The sequence below is a fragment of the Homalodisca vitripennis genome, chromosome 6 (genome assembly GCF_021130785.1).
Source record: "Homalodisca vitripennis isolate AUS2020 chromosome 6, UT_GWSS_2.1, whole genome shotgun sequence".
Classification (NCBI taxonomy): domain Eukaryota; kingdom Metazoa; phylum Arthropoda; class Insecta; order Hemiptera; family Cicadellidae; genus Homalodisca; species Homalodisca vitripennis.
The window spans coordinates 107,677,388-107,704,292 of record NC_060212.1 but is presented as its reverse complement, the minus strand read 5'-3'; the positions used below and the strand labels follow the sequence as shown (position 1 = coordinate 107,704,292).

Here is a 26,905-nt window from a genome sequence, read left to right as displayed (position 1 = left end):
TACAAGCGCCCCATACAGTTATCAGTAACTGAGTCTGCGCTGTAACGGATCACTTCAGCCTGTCCCGTGCTGACCACCGGACTGAGCAGGAAACGTATCACCGGAGGAGGGAGGTGGGCAGGCGCGTGGGCATCGGTGGCGCCAGACTGTACAATGCCCGCTGCCCGCTGGTCAAGTGCCCAGGGCCCAAGCAGGTGTCGACAAGGACGTTTTGTTTCGTCGTCTGAGTGCTCGCATTCATTAGAATTTACATTAAGAAACTCGTCGTAGGAAATCCAACCGTCGCGTCGACCAGATGCGGGAGGAAAAGTAAACTGCATCCATTTAAAATGACGAAGAGTTAGAGCGAACTACGAGTTGTTGAGTAGAGGTTAGTTCTGTCACTATCCTGAAGAATTTACCCGCCATTTCGTGGCCCGTTAACTCCGCTGACACCGTAGAAGTTTTGAAGTTCCTTGGATAATACTTGTCGACCTTACACGAAATTCAAAAACATAAATAAATTACCGTTAGAGCTACTAGGGCTGTACGTGGGGTCAGGTGAAGCATAAACCTCTTCCAAATGGAGTGAATTAAACTAGGATCAGATTTTTGGGTGCCGGCGACTGTCATGTAATTCTTTTCTTATTTACTTGCTTACTCTCTTTCTTTCCGCCTGTGTTGTTGGTAATGCAATAGGTTTTTTTAATTAAAAATTCCGACAAATTTGATTTTAACGTTTACTTTCCGCATCTTTCTCAGTTTATATAGTTTTCATTTTACATGTTATCACAATTTTATATAAAGTTTTCCTTCTAACAATTATACACATTATATTTCCATTACATTACTTTCTAAATTATTTTATATTGTATGGAAGGTAACCGCTCAGGGTTCATTATTGGCCTTGTTCAATAATCCGGCACCAAATTTGCTTATCTTTAAAGAACCTTAAAACGTTGCTCGCACAGTAAATAGAAGATGTTGATGTGTTCGCTTATCACTCCATCTTAGCTTGTCCAGTGGAAATTTTGTTAAAATACAACAGGCCCGTATCGCGGGACCTGAAGAGTGTGGCTGTGAGTGCCAATTACCACCTCGTGATGATGCAAGTAGCGCCCGTCACTCTCTAATCTGTCCAACACTTTATCTAAGAGCTACCTTCCGGTCTGATGTTGGGAGTGTTGCTCCTGCCTCTATAGCGTCGAGAGCTGCACAGGTCTTATTGGATTTACCATCGCTGTGAGCTACTCATAGTTATCTGAAACTCAAGAGATGTGAGCTTCATGTCTGGAGAACACCAGAGAGCAGAAAAACGTTGTTTAGATGAAAGTGGATTTTAGAAAGAGAAAACATACAGGTTTTTTAAAAGCAGTACACTGTATATAGTTTAAAAACCGATGTAAACAGCACAGTGATCAGGCAATAAGCAATGAAAAGTATAGTGAGTGAATCTGTAGATGTTTGTGGAAAACCCCATGAGTAAAGTAGCATTTGGAACGGTGATGGCCACTATCGTGGAAAGTGAAAACATTAGACCTTGGTAGAGAGAGAGTTTTAAGATAAGCAAGTACTTACTTACAGATACTTTTAAGGAGGCCATAGCGCAGTATAAGAGAGGTGTTTTTTTTTCTCTTAGGAATTTAGGAATCTTAGAAAACCTCTTATTGCACACAGTCATAAAAGAATCTTTGAGTTTTATTCCTCCGGAGTAACAGGATATATTCAGGATAGGTACATTGTAAGGTTGGGTAGAGCACGCCTTTGTCGAGATCCCATGGAGAGTGGTATCGGTCACTATGTCAGTTATGTAATCCTCAAAGAAGAGAGTATTTTTCTTTTCCTGCCGCTTCCAGTCAAATCGGGTAGGGACCAGTACTCCTTCATGTTTCAGCTAGCCAGAGCCTTTAACAGAACGAAAGCTCCACGATCTCCATCATCCGCAGTAGAGTAGACATATCGACTAACCCTGTTAACCCAATATCTCGGTCATTTGCGGTTAGTGACGTGAGCCCCTGGACATTCATAAAGTTGCCTACACTGATGGATTTATTTTCTATTTTGGCGGATGCAACTTTTGCTGGGATGCATTAAGGAAGCTAAGCAATTGACTAAGGTTTCTTCCGTTACTACACCCTCACAATAAATCATGTGGTTATAATATCCGTTACACTGATGAGCATTGTCAACCACCGCATCGATGTACGTTTACTGCAGAATTTATCTCCAACTCTCCCTCACTCTGCGTGCTCCTCATAAAGTCTGGGACAGTCTCCTATCAATCGGCATTGAATGCAACATTAATATTTTAAGGAATTGTTTCTACGGTGCATTGCAATTTTGTACTCCCTAGTCTTTAAACTCCCTTGGTACTTTGGCGCTTGAGACGGCTCGGCGATGTAACGCCGAGTTGGTATAATGGGCGCAGTGAAAGGTAGCTCTTGTAGTAATGACATGTTATCGGTAGAGGAACACACTAACATAGAGAGCTTTTAATGGCCGGAAATATGATGGAGGACGTAAGTAATGATCAGGGTTATGAAAAAACCTAAAGTTTATCATTTATAGCAGGGTTCCTAATCACCAATCACAAAGGCACAAGTATAATATAAACACGCTGGAATTATCAGAGTCCGTTCCAAACAATGTTTGCTAGTAAAAATAATAACAAGAGCCACTATCGAAGCCAATTTTAAAATGAAAGTATTTAATTTAGAAGGATGCAACGAAGAAATAATGTCTTTTTCAACTTCGATCATTGATTTATGTGTTTGTTAGGTAAGTTATAAGCAATAATTTTGTTGTAAGTTTTACTACTCGTTAGATAATTTCTGAATAAACCTAAAGTTCTGTCAAATAATCCAAAAAAATTCCAATCCTATCAAGATTTTAAACAAGCCTTTGAAGTGATGTATTAAAAACAGTTTTATACAATATTTTACTGTACCAAGTATTTGTTAAGGTGTACGTGCAGTCAATTAAAATTCACCCACATGTACATAATTTATGCTACAAAAATATAGCAAAATGTAAGCAGGGACACTTAGGGAAACCAACTATAACTTTTATATAACATAAAGAAACGCTAAAAATTATTAATTTTGTATTAAGTTTTTTATTATTAATATTATACTTCCCAAAGAGTTCAGACACATGTTTAGAAAACAGTTTTAGGGAACTATTAAGGTACAACAGCCAACTTAAAAACAAACAAAGATAAGCATGAAACTCATACTTACTGAAGAAACGCTAATGCAATATTAATGAGTGAATGCCAAGGATTTGGTGGGTTCAGCGGCTTATCTAGTTATAGAATGCATGCTTTGGGTCAGGGCTGCCCAACCTACGGCCCGCGGGCCGAATCCGGCCCGCGAATCAGTTTTATGTAGCCCGCCTTGTTGCTAAAACAACCAAATTTGTTTACAAGCATTTGAAATATTAAATAAATACAAATGTTGAGAACCAAGCAGTCCAGCCGATTTCACGTAGAACGAGCCGTATTCATTTGGTGGAGTATGAGTGTTGAAAGAAGTAAAGTAGGCTAGTTGCAGACAGATTTTACTGACTACGGTGGTGGCTGCCGGCTGGCGAATAGAGCGCGCGTAAAGCACGGCACAGCGCGCGGTGCGCCGACGTAACCCCTACCCAACTCAAGGTCACCACTCGCCACGTAATTTGTATGTCCTAGTATCCTAGTAGGATTAATTAAAATCAATTTATTCAATTTATTGGTGACTTTTTTTATTGTTCCCTCAGAATTAGAGCAAACATCCAAAAAACTGGGGTTATATTTATTTCTACTAAAAGAACCTAAAAACATAATATATTATAAGCCTTTACCTAACAACTAATAAATAATAAGAAATTACAATAATCAGGAAACAAGGGCTAAAAAACCTTAAAACACAATTTTGCACAGGATTTCTGGAACAAACCCCGGGCAATACGTTTTGTTTGGGGTTCCAAATCCCCTGGGATGTTGGCCCGCCTGGCCATAAAGGCTTTACAATGTGGTCCTTGGGTAAAAAAGGTTGGGCACCCCTGCTTTGGGTAATGGACTTAGAGAAAAACAATCCTATTTCGAGTAGATTCACTGTTCATTTTTAATGTTTCCGCCAATGAAAATGGAGTGTTTACCATACTGTGCGGTGTGGTGACGAGTTGGTGTAATGGGCGCAGTGAAAGGTAACTCGTGTATTTTGTGGTGGCCCTTGTAGTGGCGAGTAGGTGTAATGGGCGCAGTCAAAGGTATCTCGTGTATTCCGAAGTAGCGCTTATGACAACATGGCAGTGTAGTGACGATTTGGTGTAATGGCCGAAGTAGATGACTGTGTAATTGGGCGCAGTCAAAGGTATCTCGAGTAGCGCTTATGACAACATGGCAGTGTAGTGACGAGTTGGTGTAATGGGCGCAGTCAAAGGTATCTCGTGTATTCCGAAGTAGCGCTTATGACAACATGGCGGTGTAGTGACGAGTTGGTGTAATGGGCGCAGTCAAAGGTATCTCGTGTATTCCGAAGTAGCGCTTATGACAACATGGCAGTGTAGTGACGAGTTTGGTGTAATGGGCGCAGTCAAAGGTATCTCGTGTATTCCGAAGTAGCGCTTATGACAACATGGCAGTGTAGTGACGAGTTGGTGTAATGGGCGCAGTCAAAGGTATCTCGTGTATTCCGAAGTAGCGCTTATGACAACATGGCAGTGTAGTGACGAGTTGGTGTAATGGGCGCAGTCAAAGGTATCTCGTGTATTCCGAAGTAGCGCTTATGACAACATGGCAGTGTAGTGACGAGTTGGTGTAATGGGCGCAGTCAAAGGTATCTCGTGTATTCCGAAGTAGCGCTTATGACAACATGGCGGTGTAGTGACGATTTGGTGTAATAGGCGCAGTGAAATGTAGCTCTTGTTCTCCGTGGTGGCGTTTGTCACGGCGAGGCGGGTTGTTGACGAATTGGTGTAATAGGCGCAGTGAAAGGTAGCTCTTGTATTCCGTGGTGACGCTTGTGACAGCGAGGCGGTGTGGTGACGAATTGGTGTAATAGGTGCAGTGAAAGGTAGCTCTTGTATTCCGTGGTGGCGCCTGTGACGGCGAGGCGGTGTGTTGACGAGTTGGTGTAATGGGCGCAGTAAAAGGTAGTTCTTGTATTCAGTGGTGACGCTTGTGACAGTGAGGCGGTGTGTTGACGAGTTGGTGTAATGGGCGCAGTAAAAGGTAGCTCTTGTAACAGTGATAAGCTATCGGCAGAGGAACACACCCACTTATACGGTGGGAATCCCGCCGCTAGTTTGGGTTTCACATATTCTGGAACCGATCCACTGAAGATACTGAGGTCATTTTGTAAGTGTTAGCCTACTTGTGATGTTGTTTTTGTTACTCAACTGCAGCCATTTATACTTCATAGTGTTATGTAGATTTTATATACATATGTCTACTGTCCTCATAGGAGCAACTAGGTAACATTTCTGCATAACCACTGAGCATGTTCCCCAGATCCCAAATCTATCCTCCTGTTAAAATATGTATACGTATTATATAACTTGGCTTGTGGAAGCGATAAATTGCCTCAACGAAGTTTGGTACAAAAATTTATTTAATATATAATCAATTTTCCAAAAACACATTTTTCAATAAACAACTCGTTTATTGTCCAGTTCCAGTATACACCATTTCGTTCTAATATTCTGTCGTTGAAATAAAAAAAAGAATTTATTTATTTATGAAATTACGAGAAAAATTATAATACGTTTTCTGAGATGATGACGTTATTCTTGGAGATTTTGTGATAAATGATGTTTTGTCTCGAATGGTTCTCAGTATATTGATTATAATATGTAAATCCGATTATAAATAAATGATTAATTTGTCTGTTATCACAGAATCTACCTACTTATGCCGTCTGAGCAGGCAGGACGATGCTACAACCTAACTGATAATCTTAAGTTTATATTGGTAATGCTTAAAACAACTAATAATGATGCAATTACTTACCACGAAAACTTTTTTTTACAATGACATTAAGATTGTCTTCAATACGAGGCTTATTGTTTCCTGAATTTTCCTGGTCCCACCTCTTCGAACAGGACGTTACACACATACAAAAGTTTCAGTATAAATTAAGGAATTTCTTCTAAGCCATAAGTAATTTTGGTAAAGTTTCATCCATATCAATGTCATGGCAACGCACAACAGTATCGGCAGTGTCTATTAAAAACCACATTTAACTCCGATACTATCACAATTTAAAATGAATTATTCAAATAAGTTTTCCCAACAGATCATAGTTGTTGTTATTAGGATTAGTGGTTTGAGCTGTATAATTCTAGCTTGTAGACTGTAGAGGATGGAGCTTTGAAGGAGAATTTTAAAACTCGCAGTGAATTCTTACAGCGCCAGAGCGCTTAGTAATTTAATCCACCCCTTCCCCAACCTCTGTGCTTGTGTAACAAGAATAAAAAACCAACCTATTTCCTTTATTCGATCTACATAAAAACCACAGATGCATCTACGGATTTACATGTACTCCATATCCCGAAACCCGTTCAAGATACAGAACAATTGCATGTAATAACATGTTTTGGAAACGTCATAAGAATTCCACAACATTTTTACCGTTAGGTAGATTTTGTGTTCAAAATCAGCTTATAAAACTCCACATATCCTCATCATGGCAATGAATGTATTTTAATGAATTGAAATGAAATGAATTGTATTTAAAATGGGTCTAGTTGATCGTTGGGTATGGTTAATTTTAATTATAATTTATATATATACATTATTATGTTACATCCAATATGTAATTAATTATTAAAGTGATTTAGTTTAAGTGACAGTTACAATGTTGTAATAGGTATGATTATATTTTAATTTGTTTGTTTTGTTTAGAGGTTAAGTGGTAGAGAGGACTTTTAAGTCCTAACTTCGCCTCTGCAAATAAAGCCATTTTTCATTTCATTTCATTTCATTTCATTTTCATTTCATTTCATGGCACTTATCCAATATTTCTGCATAACTCCATTGAACATGACCCTTACAGTCCAAAACCGGTTTATAATAAGCTCTAAATGTGTCACAAAAGTAATAAACCAATAAAATGTGGGAAGAATTGTTTTTTGTACCTGGGCGGAGTACAAAAGAATATTGTTCCAGGAAAACGCGTACATTGAATATAAAATGTACCACCATATTTTCAACAGTATAAAAGTTTGTAACGTAACAAAAATCATCAACTTTATTACCGTAATAGCTCAATAGCATAAGCTGTTAATATGTATGAACATTCTAAACTAAATTGAATTCCATAGTGAAGTTGAAATCTATTAATGGCGTCTACGATCATTTACTGCAACTTTAATTTCATATCGTGCTTTACTAACAATAATTATTTAGTATATATATATGTATCACATTTGCCGTATATTTAAATAACTGTTACCGAAGTTGTAGCCTTCTAGTGGTTTTCTACAAACTAGGACGTAGCCATTGAGGGAGTCCAAGGGGTCCGGACCCCCTCCCAACTTTTAATTTTGTTCCAATTAATTGTTTATCAAAAAATTGTTATTTCTTAAATAATTCAGTATTACTGACATGTACTGCTGAAAGATCGTTCTCAATATTGAAACGGGTCAAAAACTTTTTAAGGAACAAAATGAGGAATGAGCGGTTGACTGCACTTGCCTTACTTTCTGTCCGCTACGGGAAAATATCAGTCGTCTTGACTCCCACCCCATACAAATAATCATTTCCTGGCTACGTTCTTGAGTTATGTACTCGAGTGGCCCAGGGGCCAAGCATATGTAAAAGCTTAAATCTCAATTTTGTGGTTTTTTTATTTAAATTTTCAAGGTAGTTTCAATTTGTAAAACAATGAATTGCAATTGTATCGTTACGAGTGTACAGTGTACATGGCGGGCTGGGCACGACTGCTAGGGCATATAAAGCGGGCGTAGACGAACAATTTCGTCACATTCAGTAATAATGTAATGGAAGTACTCCCAGAGCGGTTTGGGCTGGCAACGTTTGTCGTGAAGGCTGACACACTTCTGTCTACACTGTACACTGTGCCTTGGCCGACACTCACATTTATTAGGTCTATTCTCTGTTCAAATCGTATGTATAAACATCCATCTGACGCGTGTTTCTTTGTTTACAAAACCTGGAAAATGTACACATCTTCAATCTCAAACTAGTGTTATAACTGTTACGTTACGACTCTCATAATCTACTGTGTTTATAGTGGACTATAGTTCTGTTCCGTATGCCGTAAAGTGGCAATCGTTCAATAATAGGAATCTAACTACCAGAGGCAACTATACAGGGTGTAAATTAAATCGTGATACGCCTGGATGTATTCCAAACGGATTGAGATATCGATGTGCAGTCTTCATCATACTATTATTAAAATACATTTTTGGATTTTTTGAGGGTAGAGAAATTTGCCTCCCTTTTCAAAATGGGCCAGAATGAGATAACTTCAAATTTTCAATTTGACACTTCTGTTATGTGATATGTCCTTTTAAAGGTAAATTGAAAAGAATATCCAGACGTAGGACTCAATTTACACCCTGTATATCTAGAAGTATCACCGAGGTTATTAACTAGAACAGTCAATATAATTCGCTATTGTTGTGCTATGTTCCTTCGATGTTTCTTATAGAACGGAGAGAGGCGAGTGTAACGCTTAATAACTGTGTTTCTTTGTATCAAAGGCCCTATTTTTCATGTTTACTATCTATATTCACGGATATCCTCAAAGTCTTTGTTCCCTTTACTTTCAGTTTTTAGGACCGCAGAAACTTTCGGTTGAATATAAAGGTTAAGTTGTGGTTAACATAATATTTGTTTATTACTTGAAGTAACTGTCCGTTTTATGTTCTCTTTCTCGTTGTTTCCAATATATTATTCATTATTGAAGAAAAACAAGTTGTGTTATTTAATAAAACTCCCAATTATTAAATCACATACACTATACATGGTGTTAAGTCCCGTACGGGATTAACGATTCCCGAACGGTTACAGGAAAAATAATAAAAGTGGTACATCATTACTGCACCTATAAATCTACTTTTTAAAGTTGCTACCATTCTTTTTGTCATTTCAGGCGGATGGCCCGCAAGTAAATTTTAACTTGGAGCATAGGTCGAGTAGTACATCAAATTAGAGTTGTCTATTAGTAGAGTACAATTCCGCAAATCCGTCCTCAAAATGTGCACTCTTTACAAAATTACGCTGGTTTAAAGTTTGGAACATTTACAATATATGTCCTGTTCTAGATGGTTTAATATTCTTGTCTATGCTCAAGTTGTGAAAGTTCAACTTAGTAAAGAAATACTGGATTTAAGAAATAGCTTTTAAGTGACTCTTTACATCCCATGGAGGATGGTCAACAAGAAGTTCGGCCAACAGATTAAACATAAGCATAGCTCAAGACGTACATAGTTTTAAAGTGTAATGTAAGATCTACATCAAGTAAAGTATACACCTCAACCTAAAAATAAGAACTTTATATTGTAATAAGGGATACCGCGTGTTTCCCTTTATCTAATCTCTCCAAAACAACCCCCTTAAAATGTACTCTAATAATAAAAACCTTTAATTTGATATACTACTAGACCTGTGCTTTCTTTTACGATTTTTACTAACTTCTTGCGGGCCATCCCCCTGACATGACAAAAATACTGTAATTATTTTAAAAAGATTTATAAATGCAGTAATTATGTACCAAGTTTTATTGCTTTACCTGTAATCGTTCGAGAATTATTAAGCCTGCCCGGCACTTTTGTAACAACCTACAATAGTGTATGAACTTCTCACCCTATGTTTGGTAGGTGCGTATTTTGCATTACTTCACATAGATACAACAGAGACGAGTTTGATATCTATGAATCGTGCTGTCTAAAAAGATGCAAAATATACGAGACGAATTAAAAGTGTTATGTCCTAGTTTGACAGTTAACGCTATTCTTCTATGATGAAATTCAATATAGTAAACAACGTATCTGGTTCTTAGACTGTCTTGACGGCGTAAATGATTATTGCATAATCAATAACGTAATAACATTGTATGAATATATTCGATTTTCAAATCATCTCGTTTCTGGTTTTTCTGATTCTGCCTTTGTCAACTTCTTTCAAACGATTGATATTATTGGTGGCCCAGGTTTTGCACTTGTCAGTACAGAGATAGTTAAATTTAACGTTGTTACACACAAATTGGTGCCTGTCTGTATGTAAGATGATAGTAGTGTTTATCGACGACGCATGTTTTATACGCTTTAGATATGTATTTTTGAGAAACCACAGCATAAGGATGAAAGAGTGAAGAGTGAAGGTTGGATGAATGAGTCTGAACTGCTAGCTGTGAACATTGAGAGCTGTCGGAGTTGTAAATGAACACGAAATGAAATGTTGGAGTATCAATGTACCGTTCAATAAGTCAAGTGGCGGCCTCCTGCGCCTTGCCCTCGATAAACTCATCCTGTAAATATGCTTCTCTCCTATCTTGTTCACTCTTTGTTTTACCTATTTAAATACTACTCACTCAAAGCATACATAAGGTGTTCATTTCATTTTATTCAATTAACAAACCAACCTATAGGCTTCCAAGAGTTCTACTCAGGGCAGGTAGTACTGGGAAGGGTTGGTTCAATAAGAATCTTAAGTTCAGCTCCAGGTCACCCTCCACTTAGTGCAGCGTCTGAAGTCTAAGCCTAAGGTCTCTCTGGTGTCGAAACGATGTTAGTTTTGAGCTTCTTCGTCGCCCACTGTTTTGGATCTCTTCAGATGGATGTTGATTCCAGATTCCAGGAGTCAAATCTGTCACAGCGTTAGACTTCAGATGCTGCACTAAGTGGAGGGTGACCTGGAGCTGAACTTAAGATTCTTATTGTTCAACCTCATGCTCTCAAGTACCTCGTTTTTTGATCAGTAAGAGAACGACACACAGGACGTTTTATTTAGTTACAATTAATTGGCTGCAGGAATGATTTAAGATAACAACTTAAAGTCACGTGAGTCAATAGGAACCTACTGTATATCTAAATTGTACGACTTGTCAATTCATTGACAGCAATCTCATTCATTCACGCCCAATCTAACTATAAGTTTTCATTAGTCTAGTCTCTCATGTTTGGCTGATATTGAAATTACAGAACCATTACTAACAATTGATTTATATAATCAAGGATACTACCAATACCGTAGCTATAGTGGGAAGTGATGATTCAATGTGAATGTCGAGTCTAGTTCCAGTTCATATTTCTCTTAGTCCAGCGTCTGACATCTGACTTGATTCATGGCATCTGGAATCAGATTCTACTGAAAAGATCTAAAAAAGTCGGCAACGAAGAAGCTCAAAATTAACTCTTCACGTCGTTTCGACACGAGACATCTACACTACAAAATATAGTGTAATCTAGTTCAAGAGGTTTTCTCGTTGTCTCATCAGAGGAAGGTGAACTGGAGCTAGATTACACTATATATTGTAGTGTAGGTGTCTCTGATGTTAAAACCATTTAAAGAGTTCATTTTGAGCTTCTTCATCGCTGACTATTTTGGATCTCTTCAGACGAACATGTTTAATTGATTGAATTGTATTTGAATGTTATACGGCTACGTTGCGGGGCCTGCGATCACGTCGATTTAGGCCCAAATCTGAGCGTACAATAAGTAGACTACTTCAAACGAAGAAAACATGGTGAACACAAACGTGTCAAATGAGCTATGTACTCATCGGCCTGATTCGTCTAGATTTATACTAACAATTAGAGTACTTGCTTATCTGAGTAAGAGAATTTTGTAGATTTCGGACCATAGCGCCTCTGGTCATTACAAACTTAACAACCATGGAATATACAAGACAGTCTCCTGTAAGATTCTTAATCCTTAAAAACCAATGGCAAACACATACACGATATGAAAATACGATGTAGATGGTACTACTAGTGTGGTTTAGTAATGCCCGAAAATAATTTTGTCATATTGAATGTGCAATAAAATAACAAAATTAGTGGTTGAAGGAAGATTCTTGGAGCGTTGAAAATATTTTCATTTAATACCCCTTGTAAATAACTCCGAGTTTACCAATATTAATTTTATTTTTTCGAGGCCTTTCAGAATCGAGGATTCTATTGTCAGGCAACTTTAGAAGTGAATAGATATTTATATTAAATATATACACATTTATTCACTTGTAAAGTTGCCTGACGAACAAATCTTCGATTCTAAAAGTTCTCATAAAAATAAAATAAATATAGGACAATATATAGTAATTTACTAGTGGTATGAAATAAAAATGGGTGGTATTTTTGTAGGTTAAGCGTAATTGTCTCTAACAATATTTCCAGAAGTTGCTTATTAGCCAACATTCATTGTGCGATGCCACTAATTTATCTCATTAACACGTCTCCACAATAACATCGCGCAGTTACAGGACTTTATAACACGTGTTATTAAACCATACAAATTCATTTGATAGTGTAAACATTTCACAATTCATGTCGGAAATAACATCTTGATTGGCAAGAAATCTAAATTAACTTACAAATAGTTTGTCAAAACTCTACGACGTGGAATTTTAGGATACGCTTGTATGTAATGCGCACCTGATCAGTTTTGCATTCATCTCAATTGACTATAATTTAAGACAATTGGAAATTCTCGTCACATGGCTATCAGTTAATTACCCTTTGTAAATATAAGTCGAGGTACCTAGGATATCCTCATTCATTCTATAAACAAGATGTCAATAGCCATTTCCCATGCCTTGGTATTCGGCTAATTAAAGAAGTCAATCTTCAATCTTTCTCTTTACTATTCATCCCATAACAACATAACGGAAACAGAGAGAAGTAGGAGTATGATGATGGAGGCACTGGTGTATCTGATACAGATCGTTTTTGCGCCACCCAATAGAACACGCGGGATGTGTGCAACCAGTTTGCGGTTTCAGAAGTTCTACCATCCGCCGAAATCAAACGATCAGGTCCTCCTTGGGAAACGCTCCACCTTTGTCCAGGCTATCAAAGATGGCGTAGCCCTCCCTTTTTATTGCAGGACAGTCAAAGAGCAGGTGTTCCGCAGTTCCTCCTGCCCGGCACACATGCTGCAGAGCGGATCCTCCCGGAGAATGCCGACTCTGTGGAGCTGCTTCCTCAGGTGATCATGTCCCGTAATTAGACCCACAACCTGAGTGAACATCGATCTACTTAAAGAGAGAAGTTCAGACGCCACCCTGAGGGAAGGCGGACTGTAGGACCGTTCTGCTCATTCTCACACCCGGCCGCAGCTTCCACCTTCTCTCTCATGATCAACGTGAACCCACTTCGAGATAACCCCAAAAGACTCACACCTAGAAATGCCATAGAAAGATTGAGGCACCGTTGTGTTGCCGCCTCATGCTTGATTATTCTTTTTGGCAGGCCATGGTTTCGAACGCGGATGAACTGAACATAAACACTACCTAGAATTCCGAAGGACCAGAGAACACCCAGGCCTGTTGAATAGTGACATTCTCTCTGAGTGCAAAACTGTTTATCACTGTTGTGTGCTAATAATCTAAAATTGTAATGTTACCTAGCGAAAATGAACGACGAAGTGAAGGGAGCAATGTGATTGGTCGTGTAGCATTGTTCTTATGAAATCAAACCCAAGATGGATAATCAGTAGAGACGGCTTTTCAGTAGTGTATGGGATGGAAATTACTTTACAAAGCTGTGTCTGAATGTTAATGAGGCGATGCAACGGCCACATCCTGCAAATTCTATTTCCTTGGCTATTGTGTCTTAGTTGAACCTAGTTACTGCCGTGCCCGCGCACACGCGTCTGCCGGTCGGGTAACTAAGTAGATGATAACTAACATTGGTCATCTGCAGAAAATGTTGGTAATGTTCGTCTTATATTGCACGTCTGATAGTGATAGTGTACATTATATCTAACCACGGTTATACTTTTTGTAACATGTAACGATTGCAATATATTATCCATTCTTCAAACCATTGTAAAGTAGTCGTGCTGAAAATTATTTAAGAAGTCTCATTTAGTAAACACTTTCAAGATGGTGGCCATTCGCATATTTGGCAAATTTTAAATTTTGCCTATTTTACAACATATGCCAAAAATGGCCATATTAGAATTTTCAGTCGAATGTTTTGGAAAAGGAATTATTTTGTCTCAAAGGAATGTTATTGGGCACCATAGAAGAAAACGGTAAAGTGGTCGTGTATAATAATGTTTGTTTTTACGTGTTTTCTTCTTTTTCTGATATCGCTAGGTTTCAAGGCAGCGCATAAAGTATTGGGAAGTACCATTGCGGAAATAGATGTAAATACGATAATTGCATTTATTTAACTAGTCTTAAACGATTCAAGATGGCGGCCTTTAAAATTTCTTAAACATTTTTATCTCCAATGTTCCATAGCCTAGATCATTAACGACAACTCGTTTTAGAAATTTTGAGCAGTTAGAGAAACTCTCTGTACTTGCTCACTTTTTTTATATATCTTGATGTTTGTTCTACAACTTTGGTAAAGGAATATAGTTCATTTATTTTGCCTCGTAGAGCAAAAAGAGAGTTTTAGATTGGTCAGGTCACGTACAACAATATTTGTATTTACACGGTTTTGTTATCTCAAGGTTTCGAAATAGCATTCGTATAAACTTTTGATACTAAGCGTTTGATTTCAACTAAAACCATGTAAACGTATTTAGAAACAACTTTATTTACTTATAACGATTTTACTATTTTAATGTTTCTAGATGTAATTTCTAAATGTTTAAAGTTTTGCGAGTTTATTAAATTGCCAATTGTTGTAGTCAACACGCTGAATCTTTGACAGTGACATGGTAACACAGCTTGTTAGTAATACTGTCAGAAAAGAATATAATAGTGGCGTTAGAGTGGCATAAAAACACAGCTTGTTGGTAATGCTGTCAGAAAAGAATATAATAGTGGCGTTAGAGGGGCATAAAAACACAGCTGTTGGTAATGCTGTCAGAAAAGAATATAATAGTGGCGTTAGAGTGGCATAAAAACACAGCTTGTTGGTAATGTTGTCAGAAAATAATATAATAGTGGCGTTAGAGTGACATAAAACATAGCTTGTTGGTAGTGTTGTCAGAAAAGAATATAATAGTGGCGTTAGAGTGTCATAAAAGCACAGCTTGATGGTAATGTGGTCAGAAAAGAATATAATAGTGGCGTTAGAGGGGCATAAAAACAAAGCTTGTTGGTAATGCTGTCAGAATAAAATATAATAGTGGCGTTAGAGTGGTCTAAAACAGTGTAGATATAGCGGTACCTTCTGGCGTTGTTAGAAATATTTCTCGTCATGGTAACAGTAAAATGTTGTCAGTGTAGGCGTACTCTATTATTAAGGTTAAACCACTATAAATAGTAAAGGATTCCATTCTTTAGGCTACGATTAATCGTGGTTTATTTAATACTTTCTTTTAAGCTTTCACGTTAATAGCATCAGTACTTCTCTTCGCCATAATAGGTGAAAATATTCTTTGCTTTATTTATGAACGAAGTTTTACTTGTTACCTTCTCTAAATATTGAATCTAGTGGCTATAAAAATTAAGATTAATGACGACCTTAAAATAAAAATGAGTATGGGATGATAAATTCATCATAACGAGAAGCGATTTTCAATAAATGATCACACATAGTTCGTTAAATGCTAACTTTCCTCCATCCAGTTCTTCAGGAACTCTACTATAAGTGCCTAGGATTACTGTAATACAAAATATCACAGTATTCCTCTTATGAGGAAGTTAATTTACAACAGCATTAACTAACCGATTCTTTGGTTACTTAACAATGATATCATTTATTTGACACGCCGACATCAGTTCAAGTTTTGCCGACAGGAATTTCACACAGTTCCAGGAATCAATGAGCGATAATAGGCGATGATTGTGTGATCTCGAGGAATTGATTGTTGTTGCCGTGAACCGTGTTGAGAATTAGCGATTGGCGACGTAACGATAACTATGTACCAGCGACGACCCCGTGACCTCTGGCTCTGATAGTCTGATACCAGAGTGTACAAGCTGCTGTAGTAGCTACAAAACCAGTCTGATAATATACGCTGAGGTTGTGTAGATGTGCTGGATGAGGTGTTGTATCTGCTGCGCTCGTAGACAGGATGATGACACTGTCACACTGCAGGAGCTGGGAACCAAGAGGTCAGTTATAGTGTTCACATTGGTCGTGTACATTTGCTGGATGAGGTGTTGTATCTGCTGCGCTCGTAGACAGGATGATGCCACTGTCACACTGCAGGAGCTGGGGACCAAGAGGTCAGTTATAGTGTTCACATTGGTCGTGTACATGTGCTGGATGAGGTGTTGTATCTGCTGCGCTCGTAGACTGGATGATGACACTGTCACACTGCAGGAACTGGGGACCAAGAGGTCAGTTATAGTGTTCACATTGGTCGTGTACATGTGCTGGATGAGGTGTTGTATCTGCTGCGCTCGTAGACAGGATGATGCCACTGTCACACTGCAGGAACTGGGGACCAAGAGGTCAGTTATAGTGTTCACATTGGTCGTGTACATGTGCTGGATGAGGTGTTGTATCTGCTGCGCTCGTAGACAGGATGATGACACTGTCACACTGCAGGAGCTGGGAACCAAGAGGTCAGTTATAGTGTTTACATTGGTCGTGTACATGTGCTGGATGAGGTGTTGTATCTGCTGCGCTCGTAGACAGGATGATGCCACTGTCACACTGCAGGAGCTGGGGACCAAGAGGTCAGTTATAGTGTTTACATTGGTCGTGTACATGTGCTGGATGAGGTGTTGTATCTGCTGCGCTCGTAGACAGGATGATGCCACTGTCACACTGCAGGAGCTGGGGACCAAGAGGTCAGTTATAGTGTTTACATTGGTCGTGTACATTTGCTGGATGAGGTGTTGTATCTGCTGCGCTCGTAGACAGGATGATGCCACTGTCACACTGCAGGAGCTGGGGACCAAGAGGTCAGTTATAGTGTTTACATTGGTCGTGTACATGTGCTGGATGAGGTGTTGTATCTGCTGCGCTCGTAGACAGGATGATGCCACTGTCACACTGCAGGAGCTGGGGACCAAGAGGTCAGTTATAGTGTTTACATTGGTCGTGTACATTTGCTGGATGAGGTGTTGTATCTGCTGCGCTCGTAGACAGGATGATGCCACTGTCACACTGCAGGAGCTGGGAACCAAGAGGTCAGTTATAGTGTTCACATTGGTCGTGTACATGTGCTGGATGAGGTGTTGTATCTGCTGCGCTCGTAGACAGGATGATGCCACTGTCACACTGCAGGAACTGGGGACCAAGAGGTCAGTTATAGTGTTCACATTGGTCGTGTACATTTGCTGGATGAGGTGTTGTATCTGCTGCGCTCGTAGACAGGATGATGCCACTGTCACACTGCAGGAACTGGGGACCAAGAGGTCAGTTATAGTGTTTACATTGGTCGTGTACATGTGCTGGATGAGGTGTTGTATCTGCTGCGCTCGTAGACTGGATGATGACACTGTCACACTGATTCCTAAGTTTGATTTGTAAAAATACGAATAAAATGCAAGCGTAACTTACTACAAAATAAAACGTGAAACTGCTGATATTGGAAGAGAATGTATATAAGATTTCGTGAGTAAGTTATAATTCAGAAAAAAGGTTTTATATGTACGTGTATAATAGACAATGTTAAATGTTCATATTTCTGTATATTATTGACGACGGCATTCATATTTTCTTTGTTAGTTGTCATTATTTGTCATGACATGACTGTCGTTCTAAACATATAGTGGAATATGTAATATATCCATTCATTTTTATATATAAATTGAAGAGGGGTAGGATCGTCATGAGGTTATAAGTAGCGGGAAGCGGTACGGCAAGAGTCAAAGGCCTCGATATCGCGAGAGAGCACCGACCGTAATCAAATGAGAGCGGCATAGAGCGCCGCTGTCTGGCATAGAGCTTCGCACTTACGGTAGCAATGATATTACACTACTATATTCCTTGGTTGTAATGGTCTAAGGCTTCAATGTCACGAGAGAACACCGACCGTAATCAAATGAGAGCGCCGCCTCCTGGAATCGAGCTTCGCACTTACGGTAGCAATGATATTACACTACTATATTCCTTGGTTGTAATGGTCTAAGGCTTCAATGTCACGAGAGAACACCGACCGTAATCAAATGAGAGCGCCGCCTCCTGGAATCGAGCTTCGCACTTACGGTAGCAATGATATTACACTACTATATTCCTTGGTTGTAATGGTCTAAGGCTTCAATGTCGCGAGAGAACACCGACCGTAATCAAATGAGAGCGGCATAGAGCGCCGCCTCCTGGCATCGAGCTTCGCACTTACGGTAGCAATGATATTACACTACTATATTCCTTGGTTGTAATGGTCAAATGCCTCAATGTCGCGAGAGAACACCGACCGTAATCAAATGAGATCGGCATAGAGCGCTGCCTCCTGGCATCGAGCTTCTCGCTTATGGTAGCAATGATGTTACACTAGTATATTTCTTGGTTGTAATGGTCAAAGGACTCGATATCGAGGAAGAGCACCGACCGTAATCAAATGAGAGTGGCATAGAGCGCCGCCTCCTGGCATCATGATTCTCGCTTATGGTAGCAATGATATTACACTGTACTATATACCTTGGTTGTAATTGTCAAAGGCTTTCAATGTCGCGGGAAAACAACGACCGTAATCAAATGAGGGCGGCATATAGCGCCGCCGCCTGCTATCAAGCTTTACACCTACGGTAGCAAAGATATTACACTACTATATTCCTTGGTTGTAATGGTCAAAGGCCTCAATAGCGCGAGATAACACCGACCGTAATCAAATGAGTGCGGCATAGAGCGCCGCCGCCTGGGATAGAGCTTCCCCCAGCATATGCATATGGTAGCAATATTATTACACTACTATATTCCTTGGTTGTAATAGTCAAAAGCCTTAAATCGGAAACAAAACATACGTAAACGAATTGGTTGCGCGACCTTCTATTCTAGAGCAGGTTCACTGATTATTTGCAGCTGATAACAATTTCACCGTTAACTCGCAGACCTGAATTATTTTTTTACGGATTGAAGATCAGCAGAAGATCTTTCCGACTCGTTTGAACAGATGAAGAATTCTCTAATTATTTGTGTTAAAATTTAGTTTAGTTTAAATTTGGTTTTTGCGACGATAATGCTGCTTTGAATGGAAGTGGCTGATGATATATTACCAATAACAAAAGTGGAAGTAATGTAGGACGATAAAAATTTGAATTTCAATCTTGTTTTAAGAGAGGTAAAAGGTGAAGGGTCCAAGAAATCAAAATTAATCTATACTTTCCCCGAATTGTAACTAGCACTTAAAAGTTGGGGCTTCTGTCTGTGGAAACAGAAACACGGCTGGCTAACTCTGAGCTTCTCTCCTCTCTCGAATCTGAAAGCGAGAGACTTTCTACAATATAATTTGTAAATGGTAAAGTCTATGTTTTTATAATTAGGGAGTTTGGATATTGCTCGATGTATGAAATTGAACTTTGTGTAAAAAAATCTGTGATTTTTAAAGATAGTATTTAAATCATTTTTAATATTTACTTCTTGTTTAAAACACAACTACTGTAAATTAGATTAGTGTGTCGTATAGTATTAAGTGTCACACTACAACCACTACAGACATCTTTACTATTTATGCATTATATAATTGTATGACCATGTTTTTTATTTGTTAAAGATACTAATTGTAAGAATTGTTTTATATAATATAAGTAACACTTTATATTCGTCCTTTTTTCATGGCGAATAGACTGATTTCGTATAGTGAGACAGAAAATGAATAGAAGGAAAATCATTCAGTGGTATTGTTTTATTCGTGAAAAACATGTTTTATGATTTTAATTTGTCTTTTGAATTTCCGCAGTCCACAGTGGCGTAAAACTACAGTGTTGTAAATAATAGAGACATTTTACATTTAATATGTTTCTGTGGAATTGTATTTACTGAGAAAGATCAAAATTGTGTTGTAACCCTATTACACTAACAAAAGTAGACTCTGTTAATCTGATCGGAAAATATCTGCGTCAGCGGAGCTGTGAATCATTGTAAATGTTGGCCTTGTTGTCAAGATGATCGCGTAATTATTGTTGCGTATCTGTAAGAACTGACACACAGATATCGTACAGGTGTGTCAGGACGGTGTGAAGTGGGCGACTGCCGACAACTGACAACAGACTGTGACGTGTTGCGAGACCGGGAGATTAGTTATAGGGAATTTCACCCTCACCCTCAGCACCCCTCCCCCACCCACACTCGTAGCAGTCGTAAACTTGCACGGAACGCAGGACTCCCACACTTTTACACTTCCCGCGTGTCTCGACGCGCATGCTGACGAGTACGGGTCGGGCTGGGCTACTCATCGTGTCTGTCCGTACGATCACTAGGTTGTAGGATGTCAGTTGTTGGCCCCATGCCGTGAAATCGACATTCGGACTTTGTATTATTTGTAAACAATGATTAATTTACACACACACAGAAGTTAAAGTGCACGGGGTTCTCAATGATTACTTCTGTTCGAAGTGCTGACAGCGTTAATCAATGTTACGTTGGCCACATGGATCACATTATACACTCTAAATTTCATCTAATTCGATATCGTATCTGTATGTTTATTTTCGAGTTATGAATGGCTATTTGCGTATTTTGTTTTGCTAGTACTGTATGTGTGTGTACAATGGTTAGTGTATACCACACTTATCAATTTTATTTCAAAATCAAATTTATTTAAGAACTTACAAACAAACACAGTACACTTTATTTACACGAAATTAGTCCCACATTGGCCTCAGTGGTTTGTGCGTGGTGACGAGTCGATCTCTTGTTGCTGTGCACAGCGATATTATAATAATTAATATATTAATAATAATAGCAATTTTGTAAAAACTATTACTGTATTTCAGATCTAAAATAAACATAAACAACTGTAAATTGTTGGCCGCAAACCTCATAAATTATGCCACAATACGGAATAATCTAGTTATTTTAATATCAAATCATATAAAAAAACAAAACAAGGTATGTTATTTGCTATGTAATAAATCATTGAACTGATCAAAATTAATTACTAACGTTAATTAGAGTTAAATTTAGGTTATTATAGGTGTTAAGAACCAATCAGAGATAGGCGAAACGGCGTAAGACTGCCATAGTAAAACAGTAGAACAGTTTTTTACGTGTAATAATGTAAGTTAGTCCAGTATATAGATGTGATCATATACATTAGTCTAGGATATAGATGTGTATCAATTTGAATTGCTTCGTTTTTGACCTTATTTTTTAAAATAAGATCTCTAGTATAAATACTACAATAAATGAAATAAAAGTTATTACAAATACGTACAATACGTTTATATCATTATTACCTGTGCCAGGTGAATTACGGTGCAGGCCTGTCTTCTATAAAAGGCCTGACAATGTGCGTGCGTGAAGGCCTGTCTGATCTCTTAAGGTTGGGACACACATAACCGCACCGTGCCCGACACGTGAGTCGGCCGATTGTCGGTGCGGGCTCGGCTCGGTTACCGTGAGGCCACACATGTCCGTATGCAGTCCGAGCGCAACAATCTCACTGTTTGTACTAGAGCATGTTTCTTTTCAATTCGAAGTGACAGATACTTAAAAAATATTCGGAAGATTAAGTATTGCTTGAGAAAATTGTTAATATCATTGTTGTTATTTTTATTAATCTCGCTGTGATGAATGAAACATTGTAATGCTACAGTAAAGCTTTGTACAATCAGCTAGTATGTAAAATTTGTAAATATCATTATCTTGGGTTATATTTTTTATCCCTATAATTCTTGTTCATTGTGTTTCATTGCAACGAATTTCGGTCAAATACACTATAAACAGTATATTTAGTGTTTTTTTGTATTAAACCCAAGAGCTATAGTGTGTGATGCCAGAGAGTTTGCCATGTTTGCAAGCCCTTTTATAATAATTTGTATAACATAGTAAAATATTTGTAAAATATATACTGGAGAACTTACAAAAAAACAGATTTTACAAAATGTTTTTCTTTTATAGCTCCGAGGACAAATAATTTATTGCCAGAAATTAGTCAAAAATAGTAGATAAACATAAATATATTCTCTAAAAAAATTAGAGTATGGTTGATCGGTCAAAATGATATTGAGTATTTGTTTAAGATAATACATTAGTGTATGGTTAGTCTTGTCTGCTAAGTTATAATAATATTTAAATAGACACGTTAAGAGCATTATAAAATAATTATTTATAATATTAATATTTAATGTTACATGTGTAAAGCCTAATATTTGAATTGTAAAATCATGCATAAATCCTTTTTGTTTAATACAGCACACTAGTTTATACTAAATTTAAACTTTGAAACGTAAGAGTACATTATTTACTACATAAGCTAAAATAACTCATTTTTTATCATTTCATTCTTGCTCGATTCCGCTATTTTTATTTTTTACCCTTTTTGTATATAGTATCCCCAACACAGGCACAGCCTCTTATGGGGTACCTAAATTTCCCTTATTTTGTAAATCTATTGGCCTAATTATTAGTTTAAAAAAAAGAAAGACAAATCTAAAAGGATGTAACCTACTTTTTATATTTTATTACTCTAAGTACATAAATTAGAAATAAAGTAATTAGAAAACATTTTTTGTATTTGTTATTTACTGCTATACGTTATGTCATAGTATTATTTATTATTAAGCACTGGCAATAAAATTTATTTGTAATATTCAGTTTGTTATTATGGGGAACTAATGATTTATTATTATTATTAATTTTTAACATGGGGTTTTCTTGCTTGAAAATCTTATTGTAAATAAAATATTTTTATTTTTACTTTATTGAAGTGAAAAGAATAAAAATAAAAATGTCATAGAAACATTCTAAATATGACCCTTACAAAATTACCGGAATAAATGTATCAAGTAACTTCAATACATCAAAGAAAAATAGATTTTCGCGCAAATAATTACATTGCTTGTTATATTTTTTAATTAATGAAAAATATTTATAGGTTTTTCGTGATTCGAATTTAGTTGTTTAAAATCACTTAAGGTACAAACAATGGTTTTCAAATTTGTTGTAATAAGAAAATATGCACAATAAGAAAATATGACTAGTTTACTCTAAGGTAAGAAAATGTAATACTTTTAATAATAAATATGATTTTGTACGCGAACACAGGATGTAGAGTTAGTAGGCTATACTAAATAATTCACTAAAATAGAACGTGTAGACTACTTAAAATAGTTTTTAAAAAGAAGAACGCAACAGTAAACAACATATGATGCCCGCTCGTAGACCGCACCGTGCCCGTCAAAATTCAAACTAAACATATCGGTGACGGTGCGGGCACGGTGCGGCCACGACGGTCTGGTGTCGTTGCGGACATGTGTGGACTTGCAGGTTTGAAAACTGCGCTGCAATTCTTTCACCGTATGACGGCCAGCATACGGCCGACTGACGTGTCGGGGCGCGGTTGCGGTTATGTGTGTCCCAACCTTTAGTCGCACACCATGAACGGATCAAATGTACGCAATGATTTTGAACTTTAATTACTAGAAGTAGATAGTTTTTGTCAAAAGTGGAAGCCAGCCGAATTGAAGCGACAGCACTGCGATCTGTTGGATAACAGGCGAGCAACGCTAGACACATGGCGCTACTCGCGACAATTATACGTACTTCTGTTGCCTCTCTCACTTCCACTCGCCTTCCCCTTACGCTATCCGCCCTAACTCGCCATGTAAAGATGATTCCCTACTGTAGATATATAAATGCTTGGCATAAAATGTATTTAACTAGGGAAGGCTGAGTTGTTTGTCCAGCGGCTAACTGCAGTGGCAACTCTGCAGTAACAAATTAGACACCGGATCTACTGATCAGGGTAATAAAGTTGAATCTATAACACAAACTTGCTGTAAGTTATCCCTGGTAACTCTTTCAACTGCTCTACAGCCTCTTGTCTGTAATATAATCCTACACCAGTGAGCCAAGGTTTTGGAAGTTAAACATCGATGTAGTTGCTCGTCATCGTTTTTTTCGTAGTCGATTTTGTCATGTAGTAGAGGGATATCATCTGATTATTAGTATTTGTATAGTTATTATTGTAAATGTAATTTTTTCACCCAACTCTACATTTTTACGGTAACAATTGAATTTTAAGATTCTTAATGTCGCGACATGTCGTTCAGTTGTTATTTGTTTGTTATATTCATTATTGCTTATGTTTGTTATTCATTGTTCAATTTGCTTTTGTCAATGTTAGTCTGCTGTTTTTATGATTTTAACATAATATTTTTGACTAGTTTTAATTTTATTCAATTTTAATTATTATGTTTTACTAACCAACTCATTACTGAAAATTGGTGAAATGTTTAGAACTGCTTGGTAATAATATAGCCATGATTGAAGTTTGACTTAGTTGATTGTATTGACGACAGTACATTGTTTAAATACAGTAAATATTCATTATTCGTTGGACACCTGTCTTTCGTGAAAGTGTTCACTTAAAAATCTATAATTTGAGTGCGCATGTACATTATTAATGACAGCTGAATTAATTACATATGTAATCGATTGAACATAATTAGACTGAGATTATTGTACTCTGTAAACATACTAGGAACCTAGAATTGAGTAAGAAATGTTTGAATTACAGGAATACAAAGTGCAAAACGACCGCGGGAGATAAGCGATTGAGACTTAGAATTTAGGAAGAAAAGGTTTGAAGTATAGGAATAGGAAGTACGAAACGACCGTGAGAGATACGCGGGTCAAACCTAGATTTTAGTAAAAATAGGTTTGAGGTAAAGGAATAGGAAGTACAAAACGACCACGAGAGATAAGCTTAGATAGGCGGGTCGTGGTTTCCGCCTTGCAAAATTGAATTGTGTAGGAAATCATAGAATAACACCACAGTGAGTACATACATGCACAGCCATGTCGGAGGACATGTTTGATCAGCTGCTCCAATCCTTGAACAATACTTTACTGTCTATGGAAACTAGTTTCGAGAATGAAACCATATACCAGTCCAAGTAGGTTGTATTCACTATCCTCAAATATGCATGTAAAGTCATGAGTTAACTGAAATATATGAAGTTAAATAAATAATGCGTAGTTAGAGGTTCTGCACGGGCAGTTCTTCAAGAGAGTTATAATTTTAAATTCTAACTGATCATAACATTACAAATATAATTTCTGAGGTCATACATAATTTACAAATAATTCACCGACTAAAAAGTTTTGCAATTAAACATTAATATTTTAGTATAATTGTATTAGAATCTTACATAAAACATATTGTTACTCTCTTATGATACATGTGTACAGGTATTTTGTGTTATATCATCCACAGTAACATTATGTTATATATTATTTGTTTTATATTGTTACATAATTTTAAGAAAATATAAACAGTACAGTATTATATATAATCACTGCTTGTTCTATAAGTCACTTCTAAGTTAAAGGTACTATTGTTTCTGTGTGATTAAAGGGAAAACATAAATTGTTAGATACATTGATATCCAAAATGATATGTCATTATCATTCCCTTCGTAAGCTGAAAACTGGAATCATAAAGTTAAACTATTTAAATTTTAGTTTTATCTGCAAACAGAAAAAACTCATTCCTCTCATTTACAGAAGTCTTAGAGAAAATTAATTCAGCCTTTTGAATATTTTCGGTTTTGACTAAAATTTTCCACGTTTTCTGTCTAATTTTATTTGAAATTTAATTAATAAAGTATTTGTTGAACAGTTAAACATCCTTTTTGTGAACAAAGTGAGCTTTTGCTGCAAATAGTAGTGAAGAGTCCGTGAAAGTGGTAAAATCGTAAGAGTAAGCAATGAATACCCAAGACCTCCAGAAGAGTGTCGTTTATTGTTGGGACATCGATATGCTTACATCCATGGTAACATCTACACTTAAACATTAATGCAAAAATTGAACTAAGAACGTAAATGTGTTACTGATTTAGATGTATAATTTTTTGTAGATCCAATATCTATGAGGTTTGATAGTGAAATAACAAAATTCATACAGAATAAATCGACTTTTTATTTTGAGGAAAAGCACGAAACTTGGCGATATAAGTTGTCAAGTTCTAAACAGCTGTGATGACATTCAGAAACCTCTCAACTCTCAAATCAAAATCCCAGCTTTTCATATAGAGTGTAGGCTCAGAGTTAGAGTTTCAACAACAACAAAAAGAACTGGAAAATAATTGTTCAGTTAATTGGTTTAGGGACATTATAGACTACTTTATATTAGATTATGCTATAAAGGCGGGTCGGTTTGGGAAACATCAATGTCTGGCAAATGGTAAGAGAAAAAGGAATTGGAAAATTGAACTTTTATATTATAGTAATTAACATTAACATCAATAATAAACATCGATGTCGAGAAGTCATTGGTCACTGGAGATCAATGGGGGGAAACTTCAAACATTGATCTCAATGTATTGATGTTTTTAAAACATTAATGTTTGATATCCAACATTAAATACCTTCCTCTTTACTTTAAATATGCTTGTTCTGTGAATTGTGTAAAGGTGATATAGAAAAATGGTCACATAGTAACATAAATAAAACTGTAATATTTTGTATGATAAGTATTTATTTTTGTAAATTGTCTTTATAAATGGAATTGTAATATAATAAAATAATAAAATGATTTGTGTTCAACTAGAAAAAAATGTGTATAGTTATGTATTATTGTGAACAATTTAACATTTCTTCCATTTTGTAATAAATACACTACAGTATTTTTAGAAAAGTATAGTGTATTATGAATAGAGTGCAGCAAAAGACTGATAGTAGTTTAGAATAATGTTTATGGTATAACTGAAAATGGTTAAGCACAAGCATATCTGAAATA

At 37.0% G+C, this 26,905-nt stretch overlaps 1 protein-coding gene across 2 annotated transcripts in view; it reads left to right on the top strand.

Moving 5' to 3' along the window:
- LOC124364701 (protein enabled) overlaps positions 1-26,905 on the top strand; it is a 103,325-nt gene that overhangs the window by 49,434 nt on the left and 26,986 nt on the right. The window contains exon 1 of one of the 2 annotated variants that reach the window (XM_046820386.1): positions 24,949-25,061. The exons of the other annotated variant lie outside the window; for it this stretch is intronic. Within the exon in view, the coding sequence (XP_046676342.1) occupies positions 24,964-25,061 (98 nt within the window). The 5' untranslated portion in view covers positions 24,949-24,963. Of the gene's footprint in view, positions 1-24,948; positions 25,062-26,905 lie in introns of those variants that run through there. 2 annotated transcript variants of the gene reach the window in all.